Source organism: Belonocnema kinseyi, chromosome 7 (assembly GCF_010883055.1).
Source record: "Belonocnema kinseyi isolate 2016_QV_RU_SX_M_011 chromosome 7, B_treatae_v1, whole genome shotgun sequence".
Taxonomy (NCBI): domain Eukaryota; kingdom Metazoa; phylum Arthropoda; class Insecta; order Hymenoptera; family Cynipidae; genus Belonocnema; species Belonocnema kinseyi.
Window position 1 is genome coordinate 105,574,539 of NC_046663.1, and position 16,842 is coordinate 105,591,380.

General features: G+C 31.3%; 1 protein-coding gene across 2 annotated transcripts in view; it reads left to right on the top strand.

Annotated features, from left to right (window-relative positions):
- Window positions 1–16,842, top strand: part of LOC117175971 (scavenger receptor class B member 1-like) — a 110,632-nt gene that overhangs the window by 47,861 nt on the left and 45,929 nt on the right. For both annotated transcript variants that reach the window (XM_033365859.1, XM_033365860.1), the window contains exons 3-6: window positions 8,009–8,100; window positions 8,205–8,365; window positions 8,728–8,872; window positions 13,952–14,152. In XM_033365859.1, the coding sequence (XP_033221750.1) occupies window positions 8,009–8,100; window positions 8,205–8,365; window positions 8,728–8,872; window positions 13,952–14,152 (599 nt within the window). The remainder of the gene's footprint in view (window positions 1–8,008; window positions 8,101–8,204; window positions 8,366–8,727; window positions 8,873–13,951; window positions 14,153–16,842) is intronic.

The following is a 16,842-nucleotide window of genomic DNA, read 5'->3' on the forward strand; positions in this document are numbered from 1 at the left end:
CTCGAAAGGTAGATGACTAAACAGGTAAGAGCCCAATGAAGAATATTGGAATTCCGAAATATGAAGAACCTTGATCGGGCTTACATTGTCGCAATCGAATAAATGTGAGTCAAGGCGAGCCACACCTGTGAGAATTCTGGAAGTTTTTTGTGATTGTCAATGTCACTCTCGTACTTGATTTTTATACGGAAGACTCTGCTAAACCCGCGTAACTATTCTCCCGGAAGTGAGAATCCAAAATTTCTTATTTATAAATAGAATATAAGAAAAACTAAAATGGGCTGACTAGAAGATCAGTGGAAAAATTTCAAATACAATTTTATTGCAAAAATAACTTTACATTTTTTTCAGAAAGGAGTGTGAAAATTGAGTATAATAAAAATATTTCATAATTGTTACAATAATGATAATGTTGTTAATATTGGCATAATTTTTATAATTTTTAATTGTAATTGCGCCAAAAAATGAATCATCTTTTTGCAGCAAACATTAGCCTTTTGCAACAGATTTTAACTGATCTTGCAGACAAATAGTTTTGCATGTGTAAAAAAGATATATACGGGTCCCATTATAAAATTACTTATCTCTATTTTAAAAATGAATCCTCATTTTACCTTTTCAATTCAAAAACTTGAAACTAATAAGTTGCAAATGAAAAAAAAAATATTTCAACCGGTTGAATTTTTTGGTAATGACATTGCACTTTTAATCAGCAGGTCGCATTATCGATTAATAATTATTATTTAATTACTGGCAAACTATAAATTCATCACCTGGAGACGCAAAGCATAACACCAGTTGACCATCTACAACGATACTTTTATTATATCTATTGCAGCCTGAGAAACTTCTCAGGGGTAATCTACATGTCTTCGCACATTATGAATAGCATTATGAAGAAAATTATTCATTTAGATCAGGTAAAATAAACGATTTAGAAACATTATTGGCAGTTATAATTAAATTTATAGCCATTCACTGAAAATTTATATTCCAGGATAAAATCATCTCCCAAAAAAAAAATTAAAGGTATTTATTCCTACTCTGGATGTTTTTATCACTGCCTGTGCACTATTCTAAAGAAATACTTTCATTTGATAAGAAAAAAATATATATTGACAATATTACATTCTGACAATAAATTTCAAAGTCATCACTGTATTGATATTTTTTATAAACTCATTATTATTCAAGTATTTTGCAAACAGTGTTAATTTTTTCTATTAAAAAAAAACAGGAAATCTAGGAAATAAATTCCGCGGAAGTAAATTACATCAGACTTTGACACTATAAACTGAAGTTCTATCGGTAAAACATTCAACAAATGTCATAAATACATTCCTGTAATTTATTGACTAAATATCTTGGTAGCCTTCCTATGCTAACGAGATTTTACATCTCTTCCAGAAAAACAAATACGATCATAAAGCTGAATCATGATTTTTTCCAGTCCCCTTAATCAAATTAATAAATCTCATTGCCACTTGAAAATTGTGTTATTAAATATAAAGTATGGATTGCAATAAAATATTTTTCACTTGTTTAAATTCAAAAGCATTTTCAATGAGGATCGAAAATTCAAGTATTTAAAATGGAAGCATTCCAAATTAAACGATTTTAATTTGGAAGGGTTTTCAAAATTGAGTGACATTATCATAAGGCTATCATTATTATTAACCAGTCTAAAGAAACATTTTTTAATATTTATATTAAAGCTTTGAAAATATAGGACAATACATTAAAAAGCCTTAAAAATTAAAATTTTTGAATGGAAGACGCGAGAAGGAATAGTATAAGAGCCAGCGACTCTGGACTCTGCTTTCCAAATAATGTACAACCAACAAATATTTACCGATTTGGAGAAACCAAAATTTTAAAAATAATCTTATAAGATTTCTAAGAGAGTTTTTGAGCCTAATTTTTAAATCATTCTTTCAATTTTTTTATACATTAACAAATGTGACGAAAAATGGCCATTTTTTGACATTCAATGGAGATTGGAAAAAAATTCTGTCGAAAAATGCCTGATTTAGGCACTTGTTCATTAAATTTGTTTATAATATTGACAATGAAAATCTCAAGTAAAAATTTATTCATCATTATATTCTTTTTATCAGAATTTCTTGCAATATAACTTAAAAATCGTAAAATTATGGAAAATTATAGAAAACATTCTTTCAACAAATAATTTATTTATAAATTATATGTATGCTTATTATATAATATTGGAACATTTCTAACTAATGTTACTCTATGTAGCTAGTGTGACTTCACCCATTATACAGTTATTAACGAGCACCGAGAACATCAAATAAAAAAATGGCCATTTTTTTGTCATATGGGTTTATTTATAATAAAATTTGAAAACCTGATTGAAGAATTAGGCTCAACAACTCTCTTAGAAATCTTATCAGATTAAAAAAAAATTTTTTGTCCAAATCGGTTACTATTTGTGGGCACATTTTTCCCCACTGTGCAACAGCGCGAGTTAAACCCCTATCTACATGATAACAGGTTCGAGAATTTTCAAGGCACATCCCGGCAAGAAGAGAAGAATAGAGAAAATTTAATATTTTCAAATCTAAACGAAAGAGTGGGCATTTTTTAATTTTTTTGAATGTGCTAATTTTCCATCTAGACAAGTGTCCAACGAAAGTGTATATTTATCTCCGAAACAACTTATTTTTTATTTCCTTAACGATTGACACTTGTGTTGTATTTTATGCAAGCGAATATATTTTTCAATTTTTTAATTCCTCTTAATCCGATCAGTAGACATACCTCTCATGGTTATTTTTAATTCTATACTTACATTCTGGATTTTCGACTTATTTAATTCCTTCTAATATGTCCACAAAATGTATGCAACTGCATAGTTTCTATTTGTTTTTGTGGCATACAAGTTGGGAACTTTCAATTTTTTGTGTGTCATAACAGGGGAGTAATTTTAATTATAATATTTTATATTGTTTAGACAAATTATAGATTTAATAATATAATAGATAATAATAAATTCATTTAATAATGTTGTGTAAGATAAACAAAATTAATTTAGCCTTAAACAGAATTATAAAAATATTCTTTGACAATACTACAAATCATTTCTATTAACATAATTATTTTATATTTATAACTGATCGATTAAAAGGACTAGGTTTTTCGTCTTCAAAGTGACATTATTCCCTGTCTTTCTATTTTTTCTTTTGCATTCCCTCATTTTTTAATTCCTCTCAATCAATACGCTTTCATTACATTTTTCTAATTCGATTAAAAAGAATAGATTTTGTTGTTTTATACTCCTAGATGGAATTTTCGACGGAGGAAAATTCACGTATTAACAGATTCTGAATTTTTCTGAATTCTTCTTTTCTTACCGGGATATTTATTTGTTTTTTGGAGAAACAGATGTAAATTAAAAACAAAAAAAATCATATCAGTCATGAAGCAAGTTCAATGACGAAACTAACCCTTTTTGCGCTCGGTCATCAGGGGGCAAGCGCACAAATATTGCCAATGGGTGCACTGTTAAAAATAATATTAAATTTAATATACCCATGTGTATTCAAATTAATATATCAAGCATTTGGAATCTCCATCAAGAGCGGGTATATTAAATTTCATATACATTCAAGTTAATTACTTACAAGAGAAATTATATAATTTAATTTTTCACAAATTTAAAATATGTTTTGCTGTAATTTTCGATTCTAAATAATAAAACATGATACCTTCTTCCTGTTTACAAAAAATAAAATTGAATTTGAAGTCGAAAAGTTCAATTAAGCAAATAAATAACAAACTTAATCTACAATTAACTGTATTCCCCTTAAATTTGGACCATTTAGAGCGAAATTTGGAAAAAATTTGGAAAAAATTTTACCCCTACATTGCACTTTCATTATAAATAACAACTGAGTCGATGAATTCTAGATTATTAATTTATTTGAGAATATTTGACAAGATTGAAAGAAATTAAAGCAGGTTGAGTTTTCACGCACCTTGCTATACTGACCTATATATTAAATTTAATACACATTTATATTAAATTCACTGCACCAATGTATGTTACATTTCAGTAGTGGCAGTGCTTATTTGCTAAACACACAATGGCCTCTAATCACGTCATTTAGTTTTTTTTTTTAACTCAGCTATCATGCTAATTTGGAGGGAAAAGTAATTTTTCAGTAATTAATTAAGGTAAGTGCGTTTAGGATTTACTTGGTCAGCATTGCGGTTTGTTATTACCCTACATGCAAACTATCATTCCTGATTTTTTATTAATGTCTACGATGACGCAAGGTCCAGTGTCGCTGGCCCTTAGACTAGAAACAATTCTGAAATTCAGTATTAATAATTGTACAACTTTAAGTTAGCAAGTTTATAAATTGAAGTTAGAAGCCATTAAAATAAAGAATATTAAACATTCTTACCAAAAATCTTATTTTCAGAGAAGCAGAAAGAAAATCAGAGTCAATAAGTGTGTTCTGTTATAACGAACAAGTTTTTAATTTACGGAAATGTTATATTCCAAATTTTTAAAAAAATTTCTCGTACAGACAATGAAAGTACTGTTATATTCCCAATATAAAAACAAATCCTCTTTTAAATAAGGTAAATAATTATGCCTAAAAATTAAAAAATGTTATCGGTATAAAGTAATGGAAGTTTATGAAAGGTTTGGCAATAGGTCATATGTGGGTCTCGAAAATCGAACAAACACATCATATACATTTCTGTTGTAATCCCAATATTAGACAAGTTTTCGTCATATAAACAAGATGAAGAATATGTTTTGAGAAATTATAAGTTGGTATTGTTTGATCATAAGAGGACATATAGAGGATTCTTCACAAGGTTATTCGAAGCGTCTCGGAGACGTGAACAAATATATCAGAAACAATACTATCTGATATATTCCTTATACCAAGAAAGCTTTTCTCATATAAACAGAATAAACAACTTTTTTTAATTTCATAATTCGGTACTAGCAAGTCATAAAAGGTTCCACAGTTGATCGATCCATGCGTTTCGAAGATGCGAACAAATATATTAGATATTATATAGTATCGTTGTATTTCGAATATCAAAATCTAGCTCAAAATCTTATCAGACCTTATCATCCTTTAGAGCTACAATGTCCAAATTTCACGACCATTGCTCGTTTACTTTTTGAGATATAGCAAGCAGAAAAAAATTGAACACACAAATATACGGAAATTTTGTTTAAATTTAATTTTCGAGTTCCAGGGTATACCCTAAAGGGCAGTCTACCCAAGTCGGATAGTTCTAAATTTAAATGGGCAGTTCTCGAAGTCAAAATGGGTAGTTCTGACATTTTACTTCCATTCACGTTACAAAATTATACATAACATTCAAAATTCGAAGAAAATTTATATTATTGTTATCAATAAATCGGATCTAAATAGATCTAAAAATACTAAAACATAACGATATTTCACAAAAAATAATATTTTTATACGCTTGTTCGTACAGATTCTTATTTTATATTGTTTTCTTAAGCATAAGTGTTCAAGCTTTTCCAAAATTTCTAAAATTTAAGGATTATTGGTATTAATTTTCGTATAAGCGCATAACACATACATTATTAACAGAAAATTGAAGGAAAAATTATGAGAAAAATATTCAGTACAACAAATCTGGGAAGCAAAGACATTTTTTAGGCATTTTCTTACTATCAGGTCGGGCAGTTTTAAATTTTTCTTAGGGTATACGAGGTGTGTTAAAAATAAGGTGACTTTATGGTTTTCTCAAAAAATATTCATTTATTCCTCAATATTTATGTTGTCCCCTTCAAAGTAATCCCCCTGAGATATAATACACTTGTACCAAATCTTTTTCCAATCATTGAAGCACTTCTGCTAATCATTTTGTGGTATAGCCTTGAGTTCTTTTAGCGATGCAGTTTTTATCTCCTCAATCGTTGAAAATCGATGTCCTTTCATGGGTCTCTTCAGTTTTTGGAAAAAAGTCACTGGGGGCCAAATCCGATGAATATGGAGGCCGAGACATGACTGTTCATTCATTCAACATCTCCTGAGCGATGGTCATGCGATGGATCTTTTGATCAAAATTAAGCAATTTTGGAACAAATTCCGCTGACACACGTCTCATGCCCAAAACGTCCGAAAAGATAGCATGGCATGAGCCAACCGATATGCATCTTCAGATGGTAATTCGGCGATTTTTCAACACCATTTCTTCCACTGCTTGAACGTTTTCACCTGTTGTTGGCGTGCTGGGACGTCCAGGGCGAAGTTCGTCTTCGACATCCTCTCCGCCTTCTTGGAACAGCTTGTACCACTTATACACATTTTTCTTACTCAGAGTAGACTCACCGTATGCAACTGTCAACATTTCAAAAGTTGTAAAGCACTGGATTCCATTTTTCACACAAAATTTAATGCAAACTCTTTGCTCCATTTTTTTCGAAAGAAGAAAATCGCCGAGCACACCAAACCCTTCTAATCTTTTACGCCTCTGCCAGAAAAACAACACGAGCTATATAGTCAAAACTGTGAACATATGATCGAGACGAGTGTACCAACACAACAAAACAAAAACTTTAAAACTTGAATGTACGTAGCCCGCGAAAATTGAAAAGTCACCTTACTTTTTGAAAACACCTCGTGTAGAGTTCCTGGGGTCGAATTATATCGACCATTTCAATCACTAAAAATTTTTAATTCCTCATTGGAATTATCACAGTTGCACTTAAAATGAAACACTTGTTTAAAATATAAATAAAAATTATAATAGGTTTGATTAAGAAAGGAGAGATGAATAATGCGAAAATTATAGGCGTTCAAATGTTTAAATTGAAACAAATTGAGACAAATTTAACAAGCAATATATGAGCGCTGCAAAATAAAACATTTTCAAATCCAAACTTTAAAAATTGTACAATTTCAAATTGTATTAAAAAATTCATTCTGTGAAAAAACAAAATAAAATAAAATGTATTCGGGTGACAGGATTCGAATACTCGAAGCTCAAACACTTCTTACAATTTCATGGAGATTGAAGAAACATAAGCCGGACACGTTACCACCTGCCTAAAATACATAAGATGCTATGGGTATTTTTTTGAAGTTCATGCATTCCGTAACTAAAATAAGAAATATAAGTTTTTAATAGAAGCTGAATTTTTTCCGTTTGAATAGCAGAAAATGTAAAAGGCAAAATAGGAACAGCTCGAATTTGATCTATTTTTCTGTGAAAGCTGTCAACAAAGTTTCCAACTTCCTCGTATTAAGAATCAAATTGATCCAAAATTAGAGGATGAAGGCATCGATAAACAGCAATAACGAAAGACGCTGTCGTATTCACATATTATTGAATTAATTATTCTAAATTTTCAATTAATTATTAACAAAAAATCGTACAGTTTTCGTCAGAGCAAAATCGAAGATCTTTGGTAAAATTAAAAATCTCAATATAATTTTCAATCTCAGGAAAATGATTTTACCGACGGATGGTATTTTCACACAATGCAACTAAATTTTCCCTTCTGAATGTAAAGTTTCGTACGAGGGAATGTGTAGTTTTTTTTGTCGAGTGTATGATATTACACTGCTATTCGAGGGTCCTTTTATTTATATCGTTGTAGGATGTAATTTCGCACACTTTTGTAAAATCACACAGTGAAGTGTGTGTTATTTGAAATGATACAGTATGTAATTTTATGAAACTCTGTAATTTCCTACAAATCATGTTTTACAGTATTGATAAATTTGGAATTTAAAACAGTGAAAATAATTTTGGAAAGATTTGAAAGTGTAAAATAATAAATTGTACAATTATAAGTTTAAATTATTCAAAGATAAATTCTCAATTAAAATAATAGACATATATATTATTTCAAATTATACGATTTAAAACCACTAATAATAAATAGCTGTAAAGATAGTTCATTAACGAAAAGATATAGTTAAATGTTGCCTCTCCCTCTCCCTCTGTTGAATTAAAAAACTAATTTTATATTTTGCAGAATGCGTCCTCTTGTTTATGGCAGGCATCATATGCAGTGGATTAGCATATGCTTTATATGTCATCGACCCAGTGAGGCTGATTATAGAACACGTGAGTAAAATAAAATGAATTAATTCCTTAGAAAATATTCAAAACTGAAATTGTTGAAAAAATTAAAATTCTACCATAAAATCTAATACCAATAATGTTTTTAGCATCTTCAAATGGCACCTGGAACGCTTGCTTTCGGGTTATGGAAGAAACCACCTATCGATGTTTATTTAAAAGTTTATATTTTTAACATTACAAATCCAAAGGAATTTTTAAACAGAGAAGAAGATCTCAAACTTCAAGAAGTTGGGCCTTACGTTTATCAGTATGTTTATAAAATTTGAGAATTCCTCTAGAAAAATAAAAACATTAAAATTTATATAAAAATTAAAGAAATTTAAATGTGATTAAAATCCCGTTAAAAATCCTATTTAACGTCCAAAAATCAAATTAACGTGAAGAATTACTGAAAATAAAACCAGGAATCCAACTACCAAATTTGGACAACCACCATAAAATGTTCCTCTTAAAATTTGAAAAAATTGGTCGTTTGATTCTTGGTTTCATTTTCAGAAATTCTGAACATTAAAATTTGTATTGCCCTTTCAAAGGTTTTAAACCAGAATACCATGCCTTTGTTTTATTTTTTATACGTAATGTAAAAGCTATAATCATGCCTTTTTCCAGAGAAAGATTGGAAAATAAAAACGTCACGTGGAACGAAAATGGAACAATGACTTATTCTCCTAAGAGAACAGTATTTTACGTTCCGGAAATGTCCGTCGGAAATCCGAAAAAGGATATAGTGACAGTGCCAAATGTTCCAATCCTGGTAAGTGCAAACAAACCAATAAATATATTACCCTAATATTCCAAGAAAACACTAGCAATCTCAGACTAGTAAATTTGTTTCCAAAGTGCGTCTCATAAATTGTATTTGCCTACGTAATTAACAGAAAATAGGAAAATAGTGAAGCACCTGATAGCTTAGTATGCTTTTCCAAAAAAAAATCTTAAGAATTTATTGAGACAATGCTTGTAACCTTCAATTTTCATATATTCATTCGTAACTAGTATTCTTATCTATGAAATGCAACTTCCTATTTTTAAAACGGAGTGGATAGACTGCCAGCACCGGCAAAAAAGTTTCCTGCCGGTACCGGGAAAAAAGTTTTCTGTCCATACCAGCAATAATTTCTCTGCCGGTACCAGTAAAAAACATATTGTTAGCACAAGGAAAGGACTGTCAGACATTTTAGAGTAATTTTACGTGATTTAAGAGGTAATTTTTTATAAGGAGTTAACCCCGTAACCCTTTGAAAAGTCTCGTGTGGGGGAGAAGGGACCCCATGTGACATGTCACATAATTAATGTTAGTCAAACCCCTACCCTTTTCCTACGTATAGTAGGAGGCGGAAAGGAATCTATGATAGGTCACATAAAAAATGTTGGTGAAACCCATACGTCTTTCCAAAGTCTCGTGTAGTAGCGAAAGAACAACTGTAACTGGTCACATAAATAATGTTGGTCAATTTCTTCCCCTTTCCGAGATTTCTTGGGGGCCGGAAGGTACCCCGTTGACCGGTCACATGAATAATGTTGAACAAACCCCTTCCCTTTTCCAACGTCTCGCCGAGTCGGAAAGACACACATTTGACCGGTCACGGACGTAATGTTGGACAAACCCCTTCCCCTTTCCAACGTCTCGCCGAGTCGGGAAGACACCCCTTTGACCGTTTACATAAATAATGTTGGACAAACCCCTTCCCCTTTCCAACGTCTCGCCGAGTCGGGAAGACACCCCTTTGACCGGTCACAGAAGTAATGTTCGACAAACCCCTTCCCCTTTCCAACGTCTCGCCGAGTCAGGAAGACACCCCTTTGACCGGTCACAGAAATAATGTTGGACAAACCAGTACTCCTTCCCAACATCTCGAAGGCGCGCAAGGACATCCCTTTGACCGGTCACAAAAACAATGTTGGTCAAACCCCTTCCACTATCCAACGTCTCTTGGGGTAAGAAGACACCCCTTTGACCGGTCACAGAAATAATGTTGGTCAAACCCCTTCCCCTTTCCAACGTCTCGTGGGGGCGGGAAAATATCCCTTTTTACGGATCGCAGAAATAATGTTAGCAAAACCTCTTTCGCTTTCTAACGTCTCGTGGGGGCGCGAAGGCATCCCCTTTACCGATCACAGAAATAATGTTAGCAAAACCCCTTCCCCTTTCCAACATCTCGTGCGAGCGGGAAGGTATCCCTTTGATCAGTAATAAAAAAATGTTGGTAGGCCCCTTCCGCTTTCCAACGTCTCGTGGGGGGAGGTATCCCTTTGACCTGTCACAGAAATAACTTTAGTCAAACCCCTTCCCCTTTTCAACGTCTCGTGGGGCCGGGAAGACATCCTATTGACCGGTCACATAAATAATGTTGGTCAAACCCTTATCCATTCCCAGCTTCTCGTTGGGGGGGGGGCGAGAGCACCCCTTTGACCGTTTACAGAAATAATGTTCATCTCGTGGGATCGGGAAGACATCCCTTTGACCGGTCACAGAAATAATGTTGGTCAAACCCTTACCCCTTTCCAACGTCTCTTGGGGGCGCGAAGGCACACCTTTTCGGCTGCTCTCAGAAATAATCTTGAAGGTAATCCTGCGACTGGTCGCAGAAATAATGTTATTTACAATGACAATATAATAATGTAATAAAGAATGTAATGAAAATATAATAATATACAATAACTTTTTGTAATGATGTACCGGCAGAGAACTTTATCACCGGTACCGGAAGAGAAGTTTTTGCCGGTAACGACAGAGCATTCACTGCCTTAAAAAAATGCATGAAAAAAATCATAGATCATGATCGCTTTTCCTTCTGACGCAGTATTATTGTTTGTTTTATATTATGCACATAAAAGTGGTCTAACTTTTAAACTCTTTGTAGACAAAAGTTATCATATAAATAATTTATTAATAAGTGAGTTAATTATATTACATATAATTTATGTTACTATGCAAAACAGTTTCTCTGATTAGATTCAGTAGATAAATATGTCTTCTACTTGATGTTTTATCGCACTTTCGATGTGGGAATTCAGGGGTAGGAAGCCATTAGTCAACTTATTATTGAATAAAACTTGCCATGGAAGTACTTGTAGTTTTAAAGTAATCATGTTAATTTTATTGCAGCTGATAATAAGTGTATTTTTTTGTATAAAATACGTGATGCCTTTATCCAAGATTATCTTCTGTCCAGTGCCTTTAATGTAGCATTTAAAATAATAAGGGGCCGTTCAAAAACCATGTCACATTTCCCGAAGTGGGGGGGGGGGTAACAGGGTTTTGTGACCTAGAGGGAAAGGTCAACGCAGAATGTTACATCACACATGGAAAATATAAACCTGAATAATAATTTTTTAAATGCTTGAAAATTCGTTTGTTCTATTCGTAATGAATTTTTAATTAATTAAAATTACGCCAAAGTATATTCAACGGCATTCAAGAAGAATTGAATGACGTGGCAGTACTAAAAGTAAAGTCAACATACTACAAAGTCAATTCACATTTAGGTCTAACGGAATTCTGAATAAATTGAACTACATTTAATGAAAGTTAATGTGAATCTTATATAAATTTGTTCACCGAAATGAAAATTTTATGTAACCAAATCTAAAATGAAATAAAAAAAGCTTACAGAGCAAACTCGAACTCAAAAAATTTAACTCCAGCGCGTTTAGATTTATTTAGAAGAAATAAGCTGATCATGATTCAAGTTTTAAGGAAAACAGTATTGAGTTTAAGGGAGCTTTAAATGAATTTAACAAAAGTTAATGCAATTCAAAATAAATAATATGAAATTCAAAAAGAATTCAATTCAACTCAAAGTTAATTTAGGTCGAATTTTGTAAACTTATGTTTGCAAATACAGTATCGACATGCTTTGAAAATGAAATAGAAAATTAAAGTTTAAAATATTTCAAAATAATTTTATTTATTCCATAATTTGAAAAATTTTTTTCCAATAATATTGCTTTTCCACTATTCCAAATTTCTTGCGAAGAAGATTTCCTTAACTGAAAAACACTTGATCAATATTTTTGTACGCAGTCTTCAATCTTTAATTCTATTAGTCGAATCTTCTGTAGTTTTTAAAATCTTTTTTATTCTGAAGAAAGATATTTACCTCTAATTGTAAAGAAAACAATACAATATTCTCACATTTACTGCCTTAGAATTAAAATGCTGAAAATAGCCTCTAATTTATTAATCGAAAAAGTATTATTAAAAATATTTTAAATTATATTTTTAAGAAATGAAACCTGTGCATACAATTATTATTTATGAAACTAAAAGTCACAGCAAGCATATTTTATATTACCATATTTGTAGATTATTAGCACTTGAACATTCCTGAAGTGTAAACATCAAAAGTGATCATTTAATGGCGGGAAGATTTCAACGTACTAAAAACTTGAAATCCCTCAATTATTGCCCAGCAAATTTAAAACTTGGGATTATTCCAATGCCGTAAAGTTGGACATAATTTATGTTCACTGTAATAAAGTTACACACAAACTGGTCGCTCAAACTGTATAGAGAAGGGCGATTTCCATTTCATCGCGGTGTGTCTGCTCGTCTCACCCTCGTCACTCGACTTCTCCTCACGCCCCTGACTGAGCGAGATTGCTATGCCGGGCTTTGCCAACGGGTCGACCCCTTTGTCCTAATGGGGCATAAAATGCCATACATAAAAATGTTATAGTTTTGCAAGCAGCAAATTAAAAATATTATTTACGGAATCTATGTTTTTTGCGATTCCAACGATATGTAACTTGCAATTAAAATATTGAAATTAGACTAAGTTATGGCAGACATTAGTTTGTTTTGAACCTGACTAGATAGCATTATGGAATTTTCTGTAGAATAGTTGAAAATGCATCAGTTTATTTGGTAGAAAATTCGCCCGTTGACAATTTCACCCCCTAGTTCTGTTCGATTGCCCAAGAATCGACCATCATTTTTAATATTATAAAATTAATGTGTATGTCTATATGTGCTTGTGTATAATAAATAACTTATATTGTGTACTGTTTTGTTAAGGATTCGTCTTTCTTTTTTAAAAATGTAAGTACTTGGTTTCAAGTATAATATTCTTCTAGTCAGTTGGGTAAAAATCCGTAAATTCTAATAAATTGTCAACAGCCGAATTTTCTACCAAATAAACTGATGCATATTCAACTATTCTACGGAAAATTCCATAATGCTACTTAGTCAGGGTCAAAAGAAACTAATTACCGCCATAACTTAGTCTAATTTGAATATTTTAATTGCAAGTTACATATCGTTGAAATCGCAAAAAATATAGATTCCGAATATAATATTTTTAATTTGCTGATTGCAAAACTATAACATTTTTATGTATGGCATTTTATGCTTCATTAGGACAAAAGCTCCCCCCCCCCCCCCCGCTGGCAAAGTCCGGCATAGCAATTTCGCTCAGTCAGGGACGTGAGAACAAGTCGGGTGGAGAGGGTAAGACGAGCAGGTACACCGCGATGAAATGGATATTGCCCATCGAGAACAGCATGACCCTGACCCTGGTTTTAATATGATTCTGGTTTGTGTCAATAAAACCTTCCATTTCTAAGAAAATTTACAAATCTAGAATTAATTATCCCAGATTTATTAATTTTATGGGAAAAAACTTTAAATTTTTTACAATTTTAATCAATTAGTTGCATAATAAATAGAGACCTGAAACTAATATGTGTATATGACAACCGGATTATGTCTCAATACAATTAAATGCAACGCACCCCAGGTGACATGTTGGAATATTATTTTGTCTTCTTTTTGACGCGTGTCTTCAATTCATAAATTTAAAATGCAATAATTTTTGTTTTTTATTTACAGGGTGTGTCGTCAGCTCTGCACGACAAAGGTTTTCTGGTAAACTACCCCTTGACTCAATTGGCGAATCTCATGGGTGCTGAACCAATCCTAAATATTTCAGTTTATGATTATTTATGGGGTTATAACGATCCATTAATAAAATTAGCTGGCAACATTGTCCCGTCTTTCGTAAACTTCCAGAAATTCGGACTACTCGACAGGGTGAGAACATCCATTAAAAATATTATTTTTATTTATAAATGCTGAAAGATTCAATTAATGTAAATTCAGATGTGGAATGAGGAGAAAATTGCATGTTAATATAGACGATTTTACATGAAAGTATTGCACAAATTTTTTGTTTTAATTATTTCTAATTTTAACCATTTAAAATTACAAAAAGATTTTCAAAAATTGTAGAGTTTTCATTTGGATCAGTTTACATTTAAAGAACTAAGAATAAAACAAAATCAAATGTTAATAATGGAAATTAAACAATTTAAATTTGGAAAACTTTAGGATTGAATATTAAAAATGTTTTAAATTGAACTTTCAAATTAAAACTTCGCTATTATTAAGAATAATGTGAAAATTAAACATATTGGAAGTTTTAGGGAATTTTGGAAGTTAGCGTTCATAATTAAAATAATTAAATTGAAAACTATCTTGTATCAAACAATCTGAAATTACAATTATATAATCATAAATACAAGGTTTTGCGCTGAAAAATTTAAAAACGACATCTTCAAAATATTTAAAATAGAAATTGAAGTAACAGCTCTCAAATTGAACATACAACTAAACTCAGACTTGAAAAAAATCAAACTTCAAACGTTTTTATTTTATAACAACATCAAAGTGAATAATGTGAAATTTGGATAAACTTAAAGTTGAAATATTGTGAATAAATCAAATTGTAGTATTCAAAATGTATTAGCTTAAAATCTGAAACAATCATAATTAAACAAATTTCAATTAAAAAATTGTTTAAAGAGTGAAAATATCAAAATTGTTAACGAAATTGAAATCATGAAAATTGCGAGAATTTCAAATTAAAATGAAAAAACTGAGCACACAGTGGTTCAGAATTTTCAGAGTTAATTATTTTTTAAAGATAAAAGTCAAACGGGATACCAAATCCGAAATTCGTGTAGAAAATTAATATTTTTCTAATTTTAGTGACACAATTTCGTTAAAAAATCTCAAGATTATCGTTTTTCTCCTAAAAACTTTACTATTAATAATACGCAATGCCTAAGGTTAGGGAATTTTCACTAACTTTAACCCCTTTTTCAGATTTTTCAAAACTAACCTTTCGGAATTTTCCGTAATTCTAACCCCTGTTCCAGCTTATACAGGGCAAACGTTACGGAAAATTTCGTAATAATAGACAGTTACTTAATAATAATAATATAACATTATTTATGATTATGATATTAAAATTCGTATTAAGTAAATTCTGCAACATCCATGTTTGTTGATTCTAGCTTTGGCTGTGAGCAGGGGCGCCAACCCCGGGGGGGCTGGTTGGGCGCCTGCCCGACCTGTTTTTAGGGTGGGGGGAGTCCCGATAGTTGGGAAATATATTGTGTAAATAAATTAACTAAAAATGCACGAGAAATAAAGAAAAATAATTAAGTAAAGAAAGTGAAATAAAACGGAACGTACACAAATCCATAATGCACACGATTAAATTTATATTTATCAACATGTTCGCAAATATTACATATGAGAGCACCATTTCGTAAGTATCTTTGAATTTTTAAAAGTTTAAAAAGAATGCTTCTAATATATCCCTTTGCTGTATGCCAACATAAATAAAACGGGTACAAAAAAAATTGAATTGGGAGAAAAAGTAGATCAGAGTTAAATAAGTAATTTTTTTTAATTGGCAATTATAAGCGATTAAAGAACGTATCCTGATTAATTTTTTCGATTACAGCAAATATATCGTAGAAAAAGATTGATTAATAAATTTTGCCAAAACAGTTTTTATAAATCCAGTACAAATTTGTGTAACTTTTCATCAGGCCAGTCATGTGCTCGAATCCATATATAATTTTTCAACCTATAATATTATTTTAAATTATTTTTAGATTTTCAGACCACTTTCGAGTCATTTAAACATTTCTTTTATTCAGATCTCTATATTTTACAATATTATAATCATAAAAACGAGATAATGAATAAACGCTGTTTCCTAATGTTTGAAAAACATTGAAAGTTTTTCAAAAATTTGTAAAAGGACAATGGTTTCATTGAGTAATGTTTAAGATATTCATGATCCATCCTCCCACCACTGTAGGAAATCTTTACCCCTCAGTAGAAGTTTATACTCCTCGGGGTTAGTGCCGCTGAGTAGAACCTTAAGTAACTTTCGAATAACTGATAAAAATAAATCATTCAAGTCCTAATATTTTAAATGTTTAATATTTATGCGTAACAATATATTAGAGTTTCAATTTTTAATTATTTGCAATGTAATTTGATCTCTTATACCTTTTTCTATTGAAATTGCTGATTCCTTATTGTATAGAAAAATTTGATGTTTGAAATTTTGGCGTGCTATTCACGTATTTCAAGAATTTATTTGTTACACAAGTGCGTGAGGAAATAAATGTGTTTTCACGCTTTTCGTTTTGTCTTTTTATTTGCTTTTTTTGCTCATCACATTCTTTTTTCTCAAACGGGGGGAGGGGCTGCCTGGAAGACCCGTTTCAAATAGGATTGGTGCCACTGTCTGAGAGCAAATAAAATATTTTAGAATAAAAATAACTTAACACGAATTTTAATATCTATTGCATAAATAAAATTCCTTTACAGACTGTAACCACCTATCTCACGGTTGTGAGACGTGGTTGTGGCTGAAATTTTACCGCGATTTCGCTGGAAGCGGGTGCAATTTTTCAGAT